Raw genomic sequence first — 18,286 nt, 5'->3', positions numbered from 1 at the left:
ATGATATTTCATAAAGTAAGCAAATGTGGTAAAAATCAAGCACTTTGTGTGTGCATCTGTGCTTTTTGGAGGGGAAACTAATGGAGGTGTGGGTAAAAGAACTGTTAAATGCTTATTTCCATAATCATTGGGCAACTAAATAGGAATATGTTTGCTAGGGTCACTGGACTGAAAAGAATCAGGCTAAGAGGTTAAATAAGCAATCCATGCTAAAGTCGGTAATCAAGACTGTACTTTAATCAGCTCTGTGAAAGAGGTAACAGACTGACTATTCCCTAGGAATGGAAATTCCCCCCAATCTCACTCAATAATTCACTTTAATATTGATTTAATAATTCTCGCTGTTGAATTGCTTCCTTAGATCACAGTTTAAGACAAATTCCTCTTGAAACAGACAAAAGGTAGAAATGAGCACAGTTCTTGTTCTTGTATCATAAAACAGAAAGCGTTTCCTGAGCTCTGTGTGAAAACAAAACAAACAAACAACAAGGATGCTCTACTATTTGTACAGGCTGCACCTGATTTCCTGATTTCCAAGAAAACCCAAGGGGTATTCCATAGCAACTGTAGTTTCAACTAAATATCTATAACTTAAGGGACCACTGGAATGATGAACCAGAGCTAACATTTCTAAACATTCCCTCCAAACAGGCAGATTTGGGAAAGTATAGTTCCAAGATCCCTTAATCTAAAAACATCATGTTTCAGTGTCTTGGTTCTTTGACTTATAAATGAAAAGAAAATTTGCTTGAAGATCCCTAGATATACCAGATGCCAAGGCAATTCATGTTTTAATGAGAGTACAGAGTAAGGTTGTTAAATTTAATGTTAACAGTTAAATATGCTTACAACTCCATTCTTTAGTAAATCTCTTCTTGACAGTATATGAGTAACACATGGACATAATTGTGGACAGAAAACAATAATGAAAAAGAAGAAAGATTGTGTAAAATCTAATATAAAAGAAAAGAATTTGTCATTGGATTAGAAAAGTGTACAAAAACTTGTGGACTTTCCTCCCATGTTATAGTACTTATCACACCATATTGTCAAGTGTCTTTTTACAGTTTTTTCTCCTATGAGCTTCTCGAGGGCAGGGATATATTTTTTTATATTCTCAGCACCTAATAGAGCACTCAGAGCATAGATGATGTACAACAAATGACACTATGCTAAGTATCCCCTTTAAACTTAATAATTGTATGACGTAGGTTATACATTACTACTCAAATTTTATAGAAAAAAACCTGGGGAACATTACAGTTGAAGAATGTGCCCAAAGTCACACAATAGTCTAACTCCAGAGTATATTGCCCTTAATTACTATACTATACTATCTGAATAAACGAATGCCTGCTTTGTCAAGTTTCTGTCTCAGTTTTAATAACGAACTTTATCTAACTGCTCACCCAGATATCATCTGCATCTATGCCTTATGTATTAGGATGACTATATGAGCTCAAGAATCACCAGAAAACCTAAGATTTGGGGACCAGCCAGATAATTTTAGGGGCTAAGAGTCATTTCTGGACTTCACACTTTGGAAGTGTGGTTACTATTAACATTAGTTATTTCTAAATACAAGTATACTTAATTTTTTAAATGTAAATGACTGTACTATAATTATAGGAGACAAGGTAGGTAATTTATAATATATCAAGAGTAAAAACATGATAACTCTTTTTTTAAAGATTTTATTCATTTGACAGAGAGAGAGATAGCAAGAGCGGGAACACAAACAGGGGCAGTGGGAGAGGGAGAAGGCTTCCCATGGAGCAGGGAGCCCTATGCGGGGCTCGATCCTAGGATCCTGGGATCATGACCCGAGACGAAGGTAGACACCCAACGACTGAGCCACCCAGGCGCCCCAAAACATGGTAACTCTTTAATAAAAAACTTAGAAAGGGCTATGAGGTTAAACTAGCCAGCCTAGGGGCATCTGGGTGGCTCAGTCGATTAAGCATCTGCCTTCAGCTCAGGTCATGATCTCAGGGTCCTGGGACTGAGCCCCACATTCGGCTCCCTGCTCAGGTTCCCTGCTCGTTGGGAAGACTACTTCTCCTCTGCTCCTCCCCCTGCTCAGGCTGTCTCTATCAAATAAATAAAATCTTTTAAAAAAATTAAACTAGCTAGCCTATTTTAAAGATAAGAGATGAGTAAGTGGTTTATATTAATTTAATAAATTACTCAATGAAAAGGGATTTATATTACTAGATTATGCCAGGGTCTCATCTATATGACCCCAAATCAATAAAATTATAAAATAGTTTATAAAACAAATTAATGAAATTATTTAATCTTCCATTCTCCTTAAAACAACCATTAATTAATCTTTTGGGATATCACACAGTATTATGTAAACAGAAATCTTTCCATTCAGAAGAAAGTAGGACTTCGGTAACATACAATAAGGTAATATTTATTTTTCTTCAGATCAGAGTTAATAAAGGATATAAAGCCAGTCTTATCTATTTCATCTTACATTTTTAATTTCCAAACACACACATGTATACACATTACATATAAAATTAATTATGGAACTGTGAGACATTAATGGAAATCCAGTTAGGCTGATTTAGCAATACTGTAAGTCTTCAAAACATGAACAAAGTGTAATATAGCTGTAGAAAATCAATATATTTTTCTCCATTTTAGTGAAGATGTTTAAAGTGCCAAAAGGAAACTGACATTTATCTGCTTGTTGATAATGACAATCTCTAATTTTCAGCTGTTCAGAATATAATGGAATCAAATGTATGATAAAAGTTGTCTTTAATTTTTAAAAGTTTGCTTACAGTAATGGAAATAAAACTTTTTGGTCAGATTTTTACATACCTTAAAAGTAGAAAGTCCATAAAGTCTTGTGGTATGAACAGTCTCTTGAGAAATGTTTGTAATGTTAGTTATAAAGTCCTCAAGGTATTTGCAAGCTTGTTCCAAGTGTGTTGTGTTTATGATGATCTGCACTAGCTAGAAAATACAAAATATATCTGTTAAAATGCAGGTTACATGTACACAAAATCATTTGGTTTTTGAAAATGAATTATTACTTTCAGCAACTATACCATTTCTGCATAATTATAGCTTTATAGGATACAAGGGATTATCTGATTTCAAAAGCCTGCTGCAAATATTATGAATGCTATCCTTTAAAAGAAAAATCAAGAGTCTAACTGCCAATTAACTTAGAATAACTCTTAAAAGTACTTTTCCAAATTTTATACATTTACCAAGTAAAAAAATGAGCATTTTCACTTTTCATATAAAATCTGGCAATCCTAAATCTACATATATGCTCTAACATCTTCAACTACCGAGTATTCTCCATGTAAACCCTTGCCCCTCACATGGCTTGAATTTACACTGACAAAACAAACCCACTTCTACTAATAAATTTAAAACAGATGGGGCACCTGGGTGGCTCAGTTGGTTAAGAATCTGACTCTTGATTTCGGCTCAGGTCATGATCTCAGGGTTGTGAGATCAAGCCCCCGAGTGGAGCTCTATGTTCAGCAGGGAGTCTGCTGGAGATTCTCTCTCTCCCTCTTCCTCTACCTCTGCCCCTCCCCCCCAGGCCTGCACCCTCTCTCTAAAATAAATAAATAAATCTTTAAAAATAAAATAAATTACGGGGCGCCTGGGTGGCTCAGTTGGTTAAGCGACTGCCTTCAGCTCAGGTCATGATCCTGGAGTCCTGGGATTGAGTCCCACATCGAGCTCCCTGCTCCGTGGGGAGTCGCTTCTCCCTCTGACCCTACCCCCTCTCGTGCACTCTCTCTCTCACTCTCTCTCTCTCAAATAAATAAAATCTTTTAAAAAATAAAAATAAATTTAAAAAATAAAATAGAAAGCTAGTTTTACAGGATGATGTTTAGCAATAACAATTCATACAGTTTTTTTCATATAATGAAAGATTTAGCTATTAAGTATTTGTTTAACCTACCTCTGTCAAACCTATATGAGGTTTTCTAATAAGGTTCAGTAAACAGCTACTCAAAGTTCTGGTCAGCAGCAGATTTGTAGATTTTCTAAGCATATCATCTATTTCTGTTGAGCTAAAAATAAAGGTTGATTATTATTTCGCTTTCCACAAAGGTACAGTTAGCTTCCTAAATGACTTAACACAGTTTACTAAAATAATTTGCCCCACCTCATTCTTTTATATCTTTAAATAAATTACCCAGATTTATTAAATCCCCAAATTCAATTCTGTCACAAAAGCAACATTTTCAACAAAGTAGAACGTTCACTTATGGCATAATTTAAATGTATTCCATTAACCATTAGAGTAAAACCATGGGATACTTAGTATAAGGAAATAAAATTCTTCTTAAATTATGACTCCACTATGGGACACTTCCAAAGACACTTCAAATACAACTATAGCTAAAATTATTTTTAAATGCAAATTAATGTGAGCTCTTTCTAGATATGATTAATTACTAGATTTAACTTTAATATAACTAAACTATCCATGTCTACTGAGATTTTTTTAAAAGATTCAAAGAAATAAACATAATTACCTTACATTAGTTTTAATTTGGTGCAAAGAAAACTCTGTATTTCTTAACATCCTAAAGATTGCTAGGCTAGCACTAACAAGCTTTTTATTTTCTCCTAACCACTAGGCCTTCAATTTAAGTAAACAATGACTTCTTCATATATATATTAATATAAATAGCTTCATTACAAACGATTAAGCTGTCCTTAGACTAAGTTTTCTCAGTCTTAGCACTATTAACATTTCAGGCAAGATAATTCTTTGTTGTGAGGCTCTCCTTGTGCTTTGAAGGATGTTTAGCAGCGTTCCTGGCCTCTACCCACTAGATGCAAGTAGCACACTTCCCCCTAAGTTGTGACAGCCCAAAGACATTGCCAAATGTACCTAGGGGCTCGGGGTGGAATTACTTCAGCTGCTACATAGACTAAAATTTTAGCATCCTTTCTCCTTTATTAAAAACATTACTCTTAATAATCTTATGAAGCACAGATATTTACTAGTTTATATTTATTTTTTAATTGCAAACAGAGCAAGATTTGACAAAACACAGGTACTTCTCACTACTACTCCAATGCTGTCCATTGTAATGCAGGCACTTTTTTCAATATCTGCTAACCCTAACTCTGACATACCTAAAAGAATATTTCTCTGATTCTTTACAACTAAAATCAAGACTTACCAGACATACCAGTAGGGTTTTAGGGTTACTTGACATCATATTCTGAGACAGAAAACTCTAATCTATCAACAGTGTCCTGGAACAATCAGTGTACTCACCCTGTTAAAAAAGAGGTGGTTGCCTACTCCTATGGTTTCTTTTCTGACACACTCAATTATGCTTAAAGACACCGTGAATAGCATACTTCACAGATGAAAACTTATCCAGTACAGATAATGCCTTCTGTTTAATTTCCCTGAATTTCCTTGAATGCTGAGTCAATGCATACTTTTTTCTTGCATAAGTAAAAGCAGATAAAGAAAACTATCAGCACCTACGTCCTATTTGTGCTAATAAGATTTACCTGACAATGATCAGTATTTCCCCCATCAGGTTTTTATCCCAACTGAGCAATTTTTTTCCTTAACTCCTTGTACTTTGAGCCTATATATAACCTGTACTCTTCCTACATTTTAAAAAACATTTGGTAATTAAATCTTAATTATAATAAACCTCTTAAAATATTTTATAGCTTAGTCTCTTATGCAAACTGAAAATTTCTTATAGATCATATTAGATCCAGATGCTTCCTCTGTGACCAAATAGTTGAGACTTTGAAGTCTCTTCATGAAGTCATTTCATTCTCCAGCCCTACTTTTATTCATATATAAAAAGAAACCCAAACATTTGTACTAAAAAGCTCTGAAGCATCTTCTGGTTCTAAAAATCAAACTCCAAATATATTTAAACATAATAAAAGAGCTTTAAATCCAGAAACTGATTTTTTTCCCATAACTTTTTAAGGACAAGTAAAAAAACAAAGGAACTCTAATAGCTCAATTTCAGCTCACAGATACAAATTTTTAAAATAAAAATGTAAGTCAGAAACCTGATGATCTAGAATAAATTTAGATTTACATATTTTTAAATTAACTATGCTGTGTGCTGTCTCTGTAGTCTGAACTCTCAATTCTCTTATTAACAAAATGAAAATAACCAATGTATTTAGTAAAGCATAATTTTAAAAAACACAAACATAAAAAGCCTTGTTGAATGAATAACTTATGATCATAGACAGTTCATTAGAACGACTAGATATTGAACTAACAAAATGACAAATATTTTTGTCAAAGACAGAGAAAAAAACTGACAGTCTTTTCTGCTGTAGCACTAGTCCACAACACTGACTTCCTAGAAGGCTGAGTTCACATACAAAGTCAGAACTGAGGTGCCAATTCTAGTTCTAGTAAGACATTAGGGAGGCTTTAGGGAAATCATATATAATATTATGACTAATGACTTTTATCTTCGGTGTTATAAATGCAATAAAAATATCAGATAACAATTGGATACCCAATGTCTCTCCTCTGTAAATAAAACAAAAGTTAATTCCAAACTGCTAGGTTTCTATACTTTCTACAGTTTAACAATATCTTAATTAGGTATCAGTCCTATTTTTCAATAATCAACATTTAGATTAGGTAATAAAAAGTACGTGTTAGGACATGCAAATTGTATACACTACCAATTTTAAAAATGTTAAAGTAATCTACATTTAAAGTAAAAGATGAGGGAAACCAATATTATAGAGTCAATACTGCAGCTTCAAGAATAATTCTCAAATATAACATTTGAGCCAAGTTGTAGGATGACTGTTAAAAAGATACTTCTTGTTTCTCCCTTTCACATGCATATGTTGAGAACAGATGAATGCATGCATCATTGTTTTCAAAGATGACTATCTATAACCAGAATCTATTTAAGAGTATATAAACAAATTCAAGTCCACCCCAAGGTAGGGCAAATTGTTAACTTCCCTTAACTTCATCTTCTAATTATTCACAAGTACAGGGTAATATCAGGCTCTTAAATACTTCTTGTTTATGTTCCTTCCTCTTCATCACCACTGATCCTATTTCAGTCTTTCTTCATCTCCCTTCTTGAACCACTGTCTTCATCAGTTCAACATGACTATTTTTTTCTATCCCCCTCCAATCTATCACCTACATGGAGGTCAGAGTAAACTTTCTAGAATATAACTCTAATAATGTCATCCCTTACTTAAAAACTCTTCAACAATTCCCTGATGCTTACAAAATAAAATATAAACACTCCAAGTTCCAGTCTCACATCTAATATTGTAGTATCCCATCCTCTCTGAAGTAACTATGTGCTACCATAGGCCCGGCACTACTATACTGAGTGCTTTATACACCTGCATTACCTCATTTAATTCTTACAACCATCGTTATGAATTTGGACCCTGATTCAAATATACCAACTAGAGCAGCCCAAGTGTCCGTGATAAATGGATAAAGAAGTGCTATATATATATACACACACACATATACATATATATAATATTATTCAGCCATAAAAAAGAATGAAATCTTGCCATTTGCAACAACATGGATGGAGCTAAAGAGTTTAATGCTAAGTGAAATAAATCAGTCAAAGACAGACAAATACCATATGATTTCACTCATATGTGGGATTTAAGAAACAAAACAAACAAGCAAAGGAAAAAAAAGAACAAACTGATGGTTATCAGAGGGGGGATGGGTGAGATAGGTGAAGGGGATTAAAGAGTACACTTATAATGAGCACTGAGTAATGTATAGAACTGCTGAATCACTACACTGAAAGCCTGAAACTAATATAACACTGTATATTAACTATACTGGAATTAAAATTAAAAACTTAATAAAAAAATTCTAAAAAGAGTAACAGAAGCAAACTCTTATTAGCAAACAAACATACCAATGGTAAAAAGACATCTTGGGGACAATCAAGAAAATAGTGATATGGACTAGGGAATTGATATTATGGAATAGTATTAATTTTGTTAAGTGTGATGGTTAAATAATGAAATTATTTTTTGAGAAGCACATACTGTTTCTAGAGGTAATATGTCATTATTTCTGGAATCTGCTTTTTAATATACTTAGCAAAAGGGTGCCTAGATGGCTCAGTCGGTTACGTGCAACTCCTGATTTCGGCTCAGGTCGTGATCTTAGGGTCATGAGATGGGCCCCATGTGGGGCTCCACGCTGAATACAGAGTCTGCTTGAGATTCCCCCCGCCACCCGTTGGGTGCGTGCACGCTCTCTCTTTTTCTCTCTCAAATAAATAAATAAAATCTTTTTAAAAATAAAATACTTAAGCAAAAATAATTAAGAAAATATGGCAAAATGTTTGTTATTGAACACAGGAGTTTCCAATCTATCTTTTTATGTAAGTTTGAAGATGTACATTATAGAAAGTAAAAAAATATATAACATCAAATTTACAGCAACTTAACCTCAATGTTGCTAAAATATGTAAGGCTTTCCAATAAGATAATAATCCATTAAAGAATCAAGGCCTGAAAATCAAGTGTTAATGTTTCATAAAAATAGCTATGATAAAGATATATTTCTTATCAGTAAACTTACCTCCGGTGAAGTGACTCTGAAAATTTAAGGCTAGCATAAATAAATTCTTTAACTTGAATGTAAATATGAGGCACTGACTGAGACATGGGAAATTTCTTTGGGAAAGATTGCTGTAGAAAGAAAAACAAAGTTAATATTGCTTTTGAAATTTTAGAAAAAGATATTCTAATCACCTAAAAATATAAAAATTAAATTGCTTATACATTTGAATAGGAAATAACAGCATCTCAAAGTCTACTATTATATTTCTCTGTTATGCTTAGGATTTTAAAGAAAACCAAAATATTTCTCTTTTTTCTCAGATTTTATTTATTTATTTGAGAGAGAGAGAGAATGAGTGGGAGGGAAGGGCAGAGGGAGAGAAAGAGAGAGAAGCAGACTCGCTGAGCAGGGAGCCTGACGTGGGACTTGATCCCAGGACCTGGATCATGACCTGAGCTGAACGCAGACACTTAACCGACTGAGCCACACAGACACCCCAAACCAAAATATTTCTGAAGAAAATAAAGTGACAATTGACCTGTCTCTTAAATCATATAATCAAACTTCTATGAAGCAGAGAAAGCATATATCAATACCATTGTATGTTCTGATGATAAGTATCCTGCAAAAGATGCCTAGCTGTCTGTTGACTTGCATTCATAATACAAGAGTCAGATTGGCCAAGAAAGTTATGGGCCATCTTCCTAGCTTAGTATCATCAATTAATTCTAAAGACTCCCCTCACTCCTCTTCAGTGAAGGCTTGACACCAATTCAACAAGATATCCATTTTATTCTGTAACTCCTACAGTACCTTTTTTTTTTTTAATATTTTATTTATTTGACAGAGAGAGACACAGTGAGAGAGGGAACACAAGCAGGGGGAGTGGGAGAGGGAGAAGCAGGTTTCCCGTGGAGCAGGGAGCCCAATGCAGGGCTCTATCCCAGGACCCTGGGATCATAACCTGAGCCGAAGGCAGACACTTAACGACTGAGCCACCCAGGCACCTCACTCCTACAGTACCATACAGCAGTGCAGCCAATGGTTTATAGGGTGCCTTTTGGCTAAACTGCTTTTATCAGCCAACGTCTATTAGCAAATTCTCAGTCTCTAAAAGGTAAATTCTCTCCAAGATTTTTACCAAAAGCCCCTATTTATATGTAACGAATTCTTATCTATACTTCTATCTTCACATTTGTTGCAAATTAGTTAAACCAGTGAAAGTACCCTCACTCACCAATGTGTCTAATGACCTTGGAGGGGTTAAATCCAATGGACTTCTCCAGCTCTCTTGTGACCTGATTTATCTAAAGTATCTGACACAGTTAGCTCCCTCCTGCTTCTTAAATGATCTCTCCTTCCCTGGCATCCATGTCGCAAACTGATTTTCCTCTTATTTCTGTATCTTCTCTGTATCTCTCCCTCTAGCCATCTCTTAAAATTACTGCTATGCCTTAGGGTTCTAGCCCATGTCTTCTCTTCTTACTACACATACTGTCCTTGGATGATCTCATCTAATCTCCTGACTTCAGTCACCTTGCAAGTACCATTATCTCCCAAATCTACAACTCCAGGCTAAGTCTCCTGAAGTCCAAATCCATATACCTAACTACCACTTGGACACTTCCATTTGGCTGTGACATCTGGGACATACTCAGTAGATCTAAAAGTGGAATTATCATCCTTTCCTTCTAAACCTGCTCTTCCTATTTTTCCTATCTTAGTGAATGCTACCATCTTTAAGGCTGAAACTTGGCTATCATACTTGACCCCTCTATCCTCATCATCACTCATATGCAAATAATCACCAACTCCTGTTGTTCTCTCCTCCTAAACATCTCTTAAATCAAATTCCATGGCAGTAACTCCCACTCAGGTCACCAATCTCTCTTACCAAGAAAACTGCAACAATCCCCTAGCTGGTCTCCCGGCCACTAGTCTCCAATCCATTCTCTACACATTAATCAGAGAGATCAACCCGATCTATCTATCTATCTATCTATCTATCTATCTATCTATCTATCATCTTCCCTCCCTCCCTCCCACCTTCCCTCTCTCTCTCCTTCCTTCCTTCCTTCTTTCCTTCCTCCCTCCCTTCCTTTTCTTTCTTTTTTTTAGAGAGAAAGAGAGCATGAGTGGGGCAGAGGGGGCCAAGAGAGAGAGAATCTTAAGCAGTCTCCATGCTCAGCCAGAGCCCATCCCAGGGCTCGATCTCATGACCCCGAGATCATGACCTGAGATGAAATCAAGAGTCGGATGCTTAACTGACTGAGCCACTCAGGCGCCCCCGAGAGATCTTTCTAAAGCACAAATCTGATTATGGTTTTATTGCTTAAAACCCTCTTGTGACTTCTCTACTGAGAAGGATACAGGATAAAGGCTGAACTCTCTAACACTGTTTACAAGGGCTATTATAGTCTGGCCCTGTCTACTTCATCTTCATTTCCTGATCTTCACTTCTTGTACTTTATCAACCCTGCACTTTACACTACAGAATTAGAGCCTTTCTACATGCTGCTTCCTCTATCTTAAGGAGTGCTACATTCTGTGAACTGTAATATCCTGTTTATCCCTCACATAACTATAAGCTCCTTGACAGCAGAAAAATAAAAACCACCAAATAGCACAGTGTCTACTATATAGCAGGTGAATGATAAATATTTGAATGAACAAAGGTATTCTTAGGTATCTACAGCAAAGAAACTTACAACTGGCTGGTAATGAAAACATCCATATACAGCAGTGTCTCTCCAGAACTGGTAGGTTCAACCTTTCCAAATTTAGAGACTCAATCAGGAGTACTACAAAAACCAACCAAAAGTTGCTATTCTTTAAAATCACCTGATAATAATGCAAGTGCTAACTCACCTCCAATTTATGGTCTACGGAATAATGAACCCAATACTATTTGAAAGACATTTGAGCTTTAAGAATTTATTTAATGACATTAAAGACAATATGAATATGTTCTTGTTTTAGCCAAAAGGTTCTAATCAAAGTAGCACAGTTATCTGCAAAAAGACAGATCTCTGCACATATGTTCAGTCTTACTACTTGTTCACGTATAATTTACACTGAAAATATAACTACTTATTTGAGAGAGAGTTTTACATCTTTTCTAATAGTTTTAATTGAAAATTATATTCAAATTAGGAAAGATATGGAGTATATCCAATGATACTAAATGATACTAAATAACTTAATGAGATTTCTCTTTAAGTTCGCACGTTTAAATTTTCCATGTAGCTTTTACTTCAACATTAGTCCTTCTTTTTAATAATATATGAACCAATGAATACAACTCCTAACAAGCTTAATCCTAAGAGGTACTACATATTTTGGAAGCACCCTATAAGCAAAGTCACACTTCCTTTTAACTATAAACCTATTTAGAATAAAATTAATGTAATTAGAAAGGACATTAGAGATTATTTAGTTCAACCTTCTCATTTGACAGATGTGGCCTAAATGCCGAAATAGGGTAAGTCATCTGCCCATAATAAGCCACAGGCAGCTGGCATGTGAACCTGGACCAAATCCAGTGTTCTTTACACAGACGCTATAGCCTGAACAAACTTACTACCAGTAACTAAAACAAATGAAACCAAGCTACGACATGTAGAATATTCTGGTCTTTTGTGTGTATTAGAAGACAACTATTATGTATATGTAGTGGCAGTCTTAGCTATAATCTAAAGGCTATGCATTTAATTATGTGGTCCTATATTTAATGACATTACACATAATATGCCTAGTTTATGCATATAAAAAAATAAAAATTTACAGTCACAATTCACACAATTCACTCAAAATTCACTTTTGTTCTTCATTGTGAAGAAATAAAAACATAGAGAAGAACTAAATTATAAAGAGTTGGAAAATAATTAAGAAAAGTAAAGAGAAAAAAAAGAATAAAAAAGTGACAATAACAGAAAATATGATACCCTTTTCCCAGGAGATCTGATTCTACCCAGAGATACTGGATAGGTATGACTGTGTGCTTGTGTGCAGGTATGAACATACATGTGCAATCATGTGTATTCCCACAATACTCTACATGCTGGCCTATTTTCTTTCTCTATCATGTCTTTTGTTCAGACATCTTGCCTACAAAAAAAACCATTCCTACTTAAAGAAAAAATCTACAGTGGCAATTGCCTTCATACACCTCTTATTTAACCAAGATAAACTTTTTGCAGAAATATATTTCTAGAAAAGAAAACACAAAATAAGATCTTCCACAAGATGAAAATTTCAAATAAATTCTCCTCTCTTTCCCTAGAATGTACTCTTATTCCTATAATCTACTCAACATTTACTTTATCTAATTTGGAATCCACATAATGTTACTAATACCTGTCCTGGGAATTCACCTAACATTTGGGACAACTGCTCCTAGTATCCCCAGGAAAGTCCCTTCTTAACTTCACAAAAACAGCAGTAGTTGTAGTAGTAGTAGTAACATAATCTTTAAAAGTTAACAAAACATAACTGATTTTCTCAAATAACACAACAACAAAAGCCTCAAAAGAAGCCACTCTCACTTACAATATCAGGTCAGTATTATGTAGCAATAACTATTATGAATTTATGTTTAAGAAAATTATTGAATTAGAAACCAGCTTGTACCTTTTCAAGGTCCGGGTCTTGAAAGGGAAATTTACTGATGACTACTTTATATTCTTCTTCATTAACAATAGGAATGGGGCTATAATTATCTTCTTCAAAAATGTCCCTGTTAAGAAAGAAGAAAGAATTGAAAACTTAACATTAAAAAAATGTATCACTAGAGTGATACAGACAATACTTTAAATACTTTAAAAAAAGAACAATTACTACAAAAGCATTTTTATTAGACAATTCTAAAATTCAATACCAAATAAACCTTGTCCCTCAAAAGTCACTTGATCTTAGTCAAAAGGCCAAAAGCTATTGTCCCTCAAAATTCATATGCGATCTCTTCTTCCCACTTGTTTTATATCCTCTCAGCACTTTAGTTTTAGTTTTTTCTCTAGGACAATTCTTTTTTTAAAAAAGTTTATTTATTTATTTAAGTAATCACACACAACATTGGGATTGAACTCACGACCCCAAGATCAAGAGTCACATGTTTCACCAACTGCATCAGCATTGCCTACCCCCTAGAATAATTCTTAAGATGTGCAGTCTGAACAAACTCATTATCTATTTCTAAAAACAAAGCCATGAGGTGAAGAGTATTCCAGTTGTATTTCTTCATAGGGACAATTCTCAAATTCTAAGTCTTTTCTCTCTTCCCAACTAGGTCATAACTTCCTTGAACATGAAAACAGTGCCTTCTATTTATTTAGTCTTTTCAAAATGGTTGTATTTACAAAAGGACCTTTTATATTTAGTAAGGCAGGGAGAGTTACTACTCACCCAGTACCCTTGTGCTCTTCTACACAGCCCCCTTGCAAAGGCAGAGAGAGCTATATCACCAGTTTTGGCTACTGGGTTGTGAATGGAAGTGATAGGTGTTGGTTCAAGTCTAATTTATGAACTAACTGTGTGACTCTCTTTCCCATGGTAATACAAATGTTGAGAATGTAGAGAATATAGTAACACAAATGTAAACAGCCTGGATCTTGGACCACTAGACCACTAGGGACTTCTGTGTGAGAAATAAAATGTCTATTTTCATCCTCTGAGATATGGGGCATTTTTGTTACTGTAGCATAACCCAGACTGTCCAGATATACTTGCTATCTAATCGTCAACTTTTTTTTTAAAGATTTTATTTATTTATTTGACAGAGAGAGAGAGATAGCGAGAGCAGGAACACAAGCAAGAGGAGTGGGAGAGGGAGAAGCAGGGGGAGTGGGAGAGGGAGAAGCAGGCTGCCCGTCGAGCATGAAGACTGATGTGGGGCTTGATCCCAGGACCCTGGGATGATGACCTGAGCGGAAGGCAGCTGCTTAACCGGCTGAGCCACCCAGGTGCCCCTACTTTCTTTTAATCAATAATTCAGCTTGACTAATATTTTTTGAGCTCCTATTGTGTGCCAGGCGCTGGGGTAATTGTGATGAAAATTCCCTACTGCATGAACATAACAGCAAAATCTTTTGTTCTCAACCTAAAAGGAGATATGAAAACAAATAATAATGTTTATAATAACGCATTATACATACAATAAAAGAGGTGCAAGGTTCAGAAATAGCACAAAGGAAGAAATGATTAAGTTTACCAGAGTAGGTGGGCGATATCTCATTGAAAGTTTTACAGAGAAACCATGAGCTCTGTGGGGTCTTTCAAGATGAAAAAGAAATACTTCTAATGAGATTATGCAAGAACATCATTTCAGAAAGATGGAACATAACAAGAAAAAGCATAAGGGGTAAAAAAAAGTCTGAATGTGGGAGGGAGTCAATCAAAGGTAGTGCAATATTACTGGAGTGTCAAGTACACAAAAGACATGGTATAAATGAGGCCAGGCAGGTAGACAAACTGAGACACCCAGATTTTAGCCTGGAGTACCATTAATAGGTTTTAGGGAGACAAATGTCATAGGTCCACTATATGGAGGATAAACTGGAAAAAGAGCAATAATGAACACAGAGGCCAGTGCGAAAGAGATGAAGAATAATCTAGATAAGAGGTGATAAGGATCTGAATTAAGGCTGTCCTGGTGGGGGCAGAAAGGAAGGTGGCAAAGTAAGAAGTAGAATATATAGGGGGCGGAGCAAGATGGCGGAGGAGTAGGAGACCTGGATTTCGTCTGGTCTCAGAAATTCAGCTGAATAGGGATCAAACCATTCTAAACACCTACGAACTCAACAGGAGATCGAAGAAAACAATAGCAACAACTCTCTGAACAGAAAGCGACCACTTTCTGGAAGGTAGGATGTGTGGAAGAGTAGGAGACCTGGATTTCGTTTGGTCTCAGGAATTCAGCTGAATAGGGATCAAACCATTCTATACACCTAGGAACTCAACAGGAGATCAAAGAAAACAATAGCAACAACTCTCTGAACAGAAAGCGACCACTTTCTGGAAGGTAGGACGTGCAGAGAAGTGAATCCAAAGCGATTATTCGGGAGGATAGACGGCGGGGGAGGGGGCCTCCGTCGGCCCCTTCTGGCAAGTGATACAGCAGCAGACACAAAACTGGAACTTTTAGAAGTTGGATCTGCTGAGGGACATTGCTCCAGTGGATAAGGGGGGGTGCGGGGGGACGGGGGGGGGTAGAACCCTCGCGGGACAGTGTGATCTCAGGACCCTCAAGTCACAAAAAGACCAGGGGTGCCTGAGTGCGGAAGAGCTCCCAGGTATCTGAGCGGGGAAGCCGGCTGCAGAGACGGAGCCGAGGCGCAGGCTCTCAGCTTGGGGTTGCCATAAACTGTGATCCACGGCCCAGTCGGGCCACTGCGCCTCCAGCAGGGACCCAACAAGCAGCAGAGCCGGGGAGACTCCCCTTCCTCCCCCAGGAGGAGCGGCGCGGGAGTGCACCGCAGGGATCTACTGGGTTTGGAGACTCCACACGGGGTTGGGAGCCAGAGATAGAAACGCTTGGTCACAGGCCGGGTGAGCACAGAGTGCGGCCGGAGACCGGGGAGACGGGAGGGAGTGACTGCTTTTCTCTGGGGGCGCACTGAGGAGCGGGGCTCCGAGTTCTCGGCTCCTCAGGGGCAGAGATTGGGAGGCCGTCATTTTCACTCTCGTCCTCCAAAGCTGTACGGAAAGCTCGCAGGGAACAAAAGCTCCCGAGAGCAAACCCAAGCAGATTACTTAGCCTGGACCGGCAACGGCGGGACAATTCCACCTCTGGCAAAGACATTTGGGAACCACGGCAACAGGCCCCTCCCCCAGAAGATCAGCACGAACAGCCAGCCAAGACCCAAGTTTACTGATCAATGAGAATGGGAGAACTACAGCGCCAGGGGAATACTGCACATAGAATTCATGGCTTTTTTACCATGATTCATTAGTCTTTCAAAGTTAATTTTTTTAACTTTTTTTCTGAATTTTTCTTTTTCCCTTTTTCAACCAAAATCTTATCAATCCCTTTTTTAAAAAAACATTTTTATTTTTCATTTTTAGAGTCATATTCTATCCCTTCATAGTAGTTACCCTTATTTTTGGCAGATATATATATATATATATACATATATATATATATAAGTTCTCTCTTTATTTTTTTTTATTTTTTTTAAAGATTTTATTTATTTATTTGAGAAGGAGAGAATGAGAGACAGAGAGCACAAGAGGGAAGAGGGTCAGAGGGAGAAGCAGACTCCCTGCCGAGCAGGGAGCCCGATGCGGGACTCGATCCCGGGACTCCAGGATCATGACCTGAGCCGAAGGCAGTCGCTTAACCAACTGAGCCACCCAGGCGCCCAAGTTGTTCTCTCTTTAAAATTTTGAGATACACTTTCTTCTAACATATCAAAATATACCCTAAATCTCTAGTGTATGGCTTTGTTCTGGTCTCCTGCCTGATCACATTCTCTCCCCTTCTTTTTTTCTTTCCTTTTTTTTTAATCCTCTTCTTTCTTTTTTCAAGCACCTTATCAATTACTTTTTAAAAATTTTTTATAATTTTCATCTTTACAGTCATATTCCATCCCTTCATTGTATCAACCCTTATTTTGTACATATATAAGTCTTTCTTTCTTTAAAATTTTAGGAGGCACTTTCCTCTAACAGACCAAAATACACCCCAAATCTCTAGTGTATGGCTTTGTTCTGGTCTCCTGCCTGATCACATTCTCTCCCCTTCTTTTTTTCTTTCCTTTTTTTTTAATCCTCTTCTTTCTTTTTTCAAGCACCTTATCAATTACTTTTTAAAAATTTTTTATAATTTTCATCTTTACAGTCATATTCCATCCCTTCATTGTATCAACCCTTATTTTGTACATATATAAGTCTTTCTTTCTTTAAAATTTTAGGAGGCACTTTCCTCTAACAGACCAAAATACACCCAAAATCTAGTGTGTGGCACTGATCTATGCACTAGTCCGATCATATATGATCATATTGTTTTTCTTTTGTTTTGTTCTATTTTGTTTGCTTTTATCTTTTTCTTTTTTTTTTTTCTCTTTTTTCTCTCTTTCCCTTTCTTTTCCCCTGGTTTCAGGTCTTTTCTGATTTGTTTAGAGTATATTTTCTGGGGACGTGGTTAACCTGTTAGCATTTTGTTCTCTCATTCATCTATTCTCATCTGGACAAAATGACAAGACGAAAAACATCACCTCAACAAAAAGATCAAGAGGTAGTACCGTCTGCCAGGGACCGACTCAATACGGACATTAGTATGATGTCGGACCTAGAGATCAGAATCATGATTTTAAAGATACTAGGTGGGCTTGAAAACACCATGAAAGTTCTTAGAGAAACCCTTCCTGGAGAAATAAAAGAATTAAAATCTAAGCAAGTCGAAATCAAAAAGGCTATTAATGAGGTGGAATAAAAAACTGGGGGCACTAACTGCTAGGATAAATGAGGCAGAAGAGAGAATTAGCGATATAGAAGACCAAATGATGGAAAATAAAGAAGCTGAGAAAGAGAGAGATAAACAACTACTGGATCACGAGGGCAGAATTCGAGAGAGAAGCAATATGATAAGACGAAAATTAGAATAATTGGGATCCCAGAAGAAGAAGAAAGAGAGAGAGGGGCAGAAGGTACATTGGAGCAAATTATAACAGAGAACTTCCCTAATGTGGGGAAGGAAACAGGCATCCAAATCCAGGA

General features: G+C 36.5%; 1 protein-coding gene across 3 annotated transcripts in view; it reads right to left on the bottom strand.

Moving 5' to 3' along the window:
• The window catches only part of EXOC6 (exocyst complex component 6), a 240,815-nt gene that overhangs the window by 108,908 nt on the left and 113,621 nt on the right, over positions 1 to 18,286 (bottom strand). For all 3 annotated transcript variants that reach the window (XM_027595848.1, XM_027595850.1, XM_027595849.2), the window contains exons 14-17: positions 13,205 to 13,310; positions 8,594 to 8,703; positions 3,944 to 4,055; positions 2,836 to 2,970 (exon numbers count right to left, since the gene is read on the bottom strand). In XM_027595848.1, the coding sequence (XP_027451649.1) occupies positions 2,836 to 2,970; positions 3,944 to 4,055; positions 8,594 to 8,703; positions 13,205 to 13,310 (463 nt within the window). The remainder of the gene's footprint in view (positions 1 to 2,835; positions 2,971 to 3,943; positions 4,056 to 8,593; positions 8,704 to 13,204; positions 13,311 to 18,286) is intronic.

Source organism: Zalophus californianus, chromosome 15, assembly GCF_009762305.2.
Source record: "Zalophus californianus isolate mZalCal1 chromosome 15, mZalCal1.pri.v2, whole genome shotgun sequence".
NCBI lineage: Eukaryota > Metazoa > Chordata > Mammalia > Carnivora > Otariidae > Zalophus > Zalophus californianus.
Note: the sequence above shows the minus strand (reverse complement) of the source record. Positions and strands in the feature narration are given on the sequence as shown.